The following is a 3,157-nucleotide window of genomic DNA, read 5'->3' on the forward strand; positions in this document are numbered from 1 at the left end:
GCTAACAGCTAACAGCTAACAGCTTACAGCCGGGTGCTCCATTAATTGTTGTCCGGGTTCCACCCAGACTCCCACCGGAACCACCGCCCGGTTCCTCGCGGCCAGCACCGCGCGCTCTCTGCTCGTCCTGCGGCTCGCGCTCATCGCGTCGTTAAACGTTAATGTGACGTTATATCGGTTCTGTCGACTGTTATTAACGTTTATTCGCTCACCGACTGAAGGTCCGAAGAAAAGAAAACAAATAAGAAAACAAATAAGAAAAGAAAACAAATAAGAAAAGAAAACAAATAAAAACTCTTTAACGTTCAAACAGTAAACAACAGGTCGGTTTGAGTTTCGCTCGCTTTAGTTTCTTCCGTTTGACAAACGTCTCACTGCCGCATCAGCGCCCCCAGGTGGACAGGAGGAGGTATTGTGAACAGCAGTACAAGAATCATAAAATAATCCCATTAAAAACATTATTCTCAATACAATAAATGCAGATATATATTGAATTTATACATTTTTAGGATTGTTTAATTTTTTAAAATTATTTATTAACAAATAAAGCCCAGACATCTGCTCTCTTCTTATCAACCGTTTGCATTTGTGGGCACTTTTACTATTATATTGCACCAGACTAAATCCATTTTTTAATAATAGAATTGTTTTTATTGCAATTGTATAGTTTAAATTGATATGAAACAACAACAAAAAAATTTAATTAAAAATTTTGAGTTTTAGATCCCACAATCACACCATGATATCATAAGCAGCAGACAGTTTAATGAGCAAGGAGTAGAGCCAACACTTCTTTTGATTTGTGCCTGAGCAGTTGGGTCAACCTCACACAGTGGCAATGCTGAATGGGGGTAAGACGAACTGCTGTATTCTCTCAGGCTCTGACCTGTTTCTTCAAACTCTTCAAAGTCACATTGCATTGTTTCAGCTTCAATGTCCTACTCTGGATTCACCGTTTTCATACCTTCAATACCTCCACCGTGTGCACAGCTGACTGGAACAATGCTTTCTATTCTCGTGCTGAATGGCCTCCTGAATCATCGTCACGGTCTTTCTAAAAGGCTTAATGTGCAGTCGAAGGAAAACTTAATTTCTTCTTTATTTCGATTTTTTGAATAGAAGATTAAGAGCTGAGGGGATGTCAGAAGTTTTGCAGGTTTTTTGTCGTAAAGCGTTAAAGATTTCACACACGGCTCGTGGAGCTTAATAAAAAGTCAGGGGGATCTTTAAAGCTGACACAAATAATCCCGAAGAGAAAAACAGAAACCTGCTAATTATAATTATTATTGACAGACAATATAAAAAACTCGACTGATTACATTCAAACAAAAGGGTGTTCTTTACTTAATTTCTTTATTAAAAAATGACAGTATTTTACACAGGAAAATAGATTTCAACTGCACTGTACAGTGTGCAACGTGGCCATTTTCAGATATAAAGATTACTCTGTATGTTGGTGGATTGGACGAACTTGCGGAGGACGTCTGTGCTCGGAGACGAGTCCAACTGAGAAAGAGAAAAAGAAAAGGAGATTAAAAACACTTCAGATGCCTTTTTAAATGGTTAACAGAAAAACGCAGCCTCCTCATTGACATTGATTGATACATGAGGTGAAGTGACTGCAGGCAGACAGACAAACAGCTGTTTCATGATTGATCTTCTAAAACTGTTTGTGGAGTCTGCAGATAAGAGCAAGAGCGAGTGTTTGAAATCTTCCCCTCCTCTTTCCCTGAATCATCAGTTCAAAGGATTAACAACTTAGAAAATATTTGGTTCCTTCATAAAGACTCAGTGTGCATAAACACTTCGAGGGAGAAGACTCCACCGGCTCCAGACTAATCCAAAAATGGGCGAAGAGGTGGAGGTGAAAAACAACCACCTGTGACAGCACCCACTTCTCACTCAAATCGGCCACGGCCTTAATTATACATAACTTTAAGCCTTAATATAATTTAAAAGAGTGAGTTATATAAAAACTCAACAACTATGAGCTCTTATTTGCAACTCCAACTGTCTTCTTCGCCATGGAAACAGTGGAAAGGACGTATTTAGAGACAGACTGACTGATTCCTCCATGATTTCTAGAAGATTGTCACATTATGTGGGAGAGTTAAGTGTTTCTGTGGTTAGTAACATTGAGGATATTGTTAAAAGAAACCTGACATAAACCAACTTCACATCTCTATTCCCATTACCTGTCACAACCCGCAGTGACATCATCGACTGTGGGCGGCGGCAGCGGCGGCGGCGAGAAGCTTCCTCGGTTTACTTTAGATATCTGACAAACTTTAAACGAGCTGCTCTCTTCCTCTCTCTGACCGCTCTGACCTTTCCAAAGCCCCCCCCCCTCGGATATATAAAAAGAAAAGCAGCTCACCTGTACGGACTTGCCAAGCTTGGTAAGTGCAGGCTTGTAGGTCTCCATGGTGACAGAGTCGGGGCCGCTGAGATCACTGTAACACTGGTAAACGGCGGCGGCGACCCGGTGGACCTCGCAGTGGTTCAGCACTGATGACAGAAGAAAGAAGGCGAGGTTATAAGAAAACAATCAGAGCCGACGGAGACTGAGCGGTGGGTCGGCGGCGTTTACAGCCTCTTTTATCCTGATGATGCATCTGTTTGTTTGGACTTTCAATGTCTTTAAGTGCACCAGCACCAAAAAATGACCACATCAGGATGCAGGACTACGTGTGCCCAGCGAGTGGAGAGGAGCCTAATGGCACTACATTTCATTCAGTTGGCAGACGCGTTCGTACAAAGCGACTTACAGGTTGATTTTTGTTCCCGCACATACACACAATCAGGAGCAATCTGGTGGTTTGGTGTCTCGCTCAAGGACACCTCCACAGCAGAAGTAGAGAATCAAACCCGGCTAAAGCTGGATTTATCTGCAGTGTAATGCAATGTAATGCTAACTGTGAAAAACTCAGTCTGTCCTTAAACTCCACAGCTTCATGTTTTCCTCACTATCAACAATCTCAGGTCTTAACGTGGTGTTATAAATGTCACCTTTGTATTGTGTTTTTGTTGTTTGTTTTGTAGTTAACACTTTTAAATGCATCATAATGTAATTTTAAAGGTCCTATATATGAGATTTAGAACATTAATATATCAGCAAACAGCTTTTCTTTATATAAAGTCACATGGTGTCTCTCTC

The 3,157-nt window shown here is 41.1% G+C and overlaps 1 protein-coding gene and 1 long non-coding RNA gene across 2 annotated transcripts in view; both read right to left on the reverse strand.

Moving 5' to 3' along the window:
- The window catches only part of ccdc15 (coiled-coil domain containing 15), a 7,261-nt gene extending 6,904 nt beyond the window's left edge, over window positions 1-357 (reverse strand). Inside the window, exon 1 of the mRNA XM_035667111.1 lies at window positions 28-357. Within this exon, the coding sequence (XP_035523004.1) occupies window positions 28-144 (117 nt within the window). The 5' untranslated portion in view covers window positions 145-357. The remainder of the gene's footprint in view (window positions 1-27) is intronic.
- Window positions 358-1,334: 977 nt separating this feature from the next.
- On the reverse strand, window positions 1,335-2,530 carry LOC118331645. The gene is made up of 2 exons (XR_004796893.1): window positions 2,378-2,530; window positions 1,335-1,506 (listed from the first exon to the last, which is right to left on the reverse strand). It is a non-coding gene; the product is annotated as an uncharacterized LOC118331645 (long non-coding RNA).
- Window positions 2,531-3,157: the final 627 nt, after the last annotated feature.

Source organism: Morone saxatilis, unplaced genomic scaffold (assembly GCF_004916995.1).
Source record: "Morone saxatilis isolate NCDOM2014 unplaced genomic scaffold, NCSU_SB_2.0 Contig20, whole genome shotgun sequence".
Lineage (NCBI taxonomy): Eukaryota > Metazoa > Chordata > Actinopteri > Moronidae > Morone > Morone saxatilis.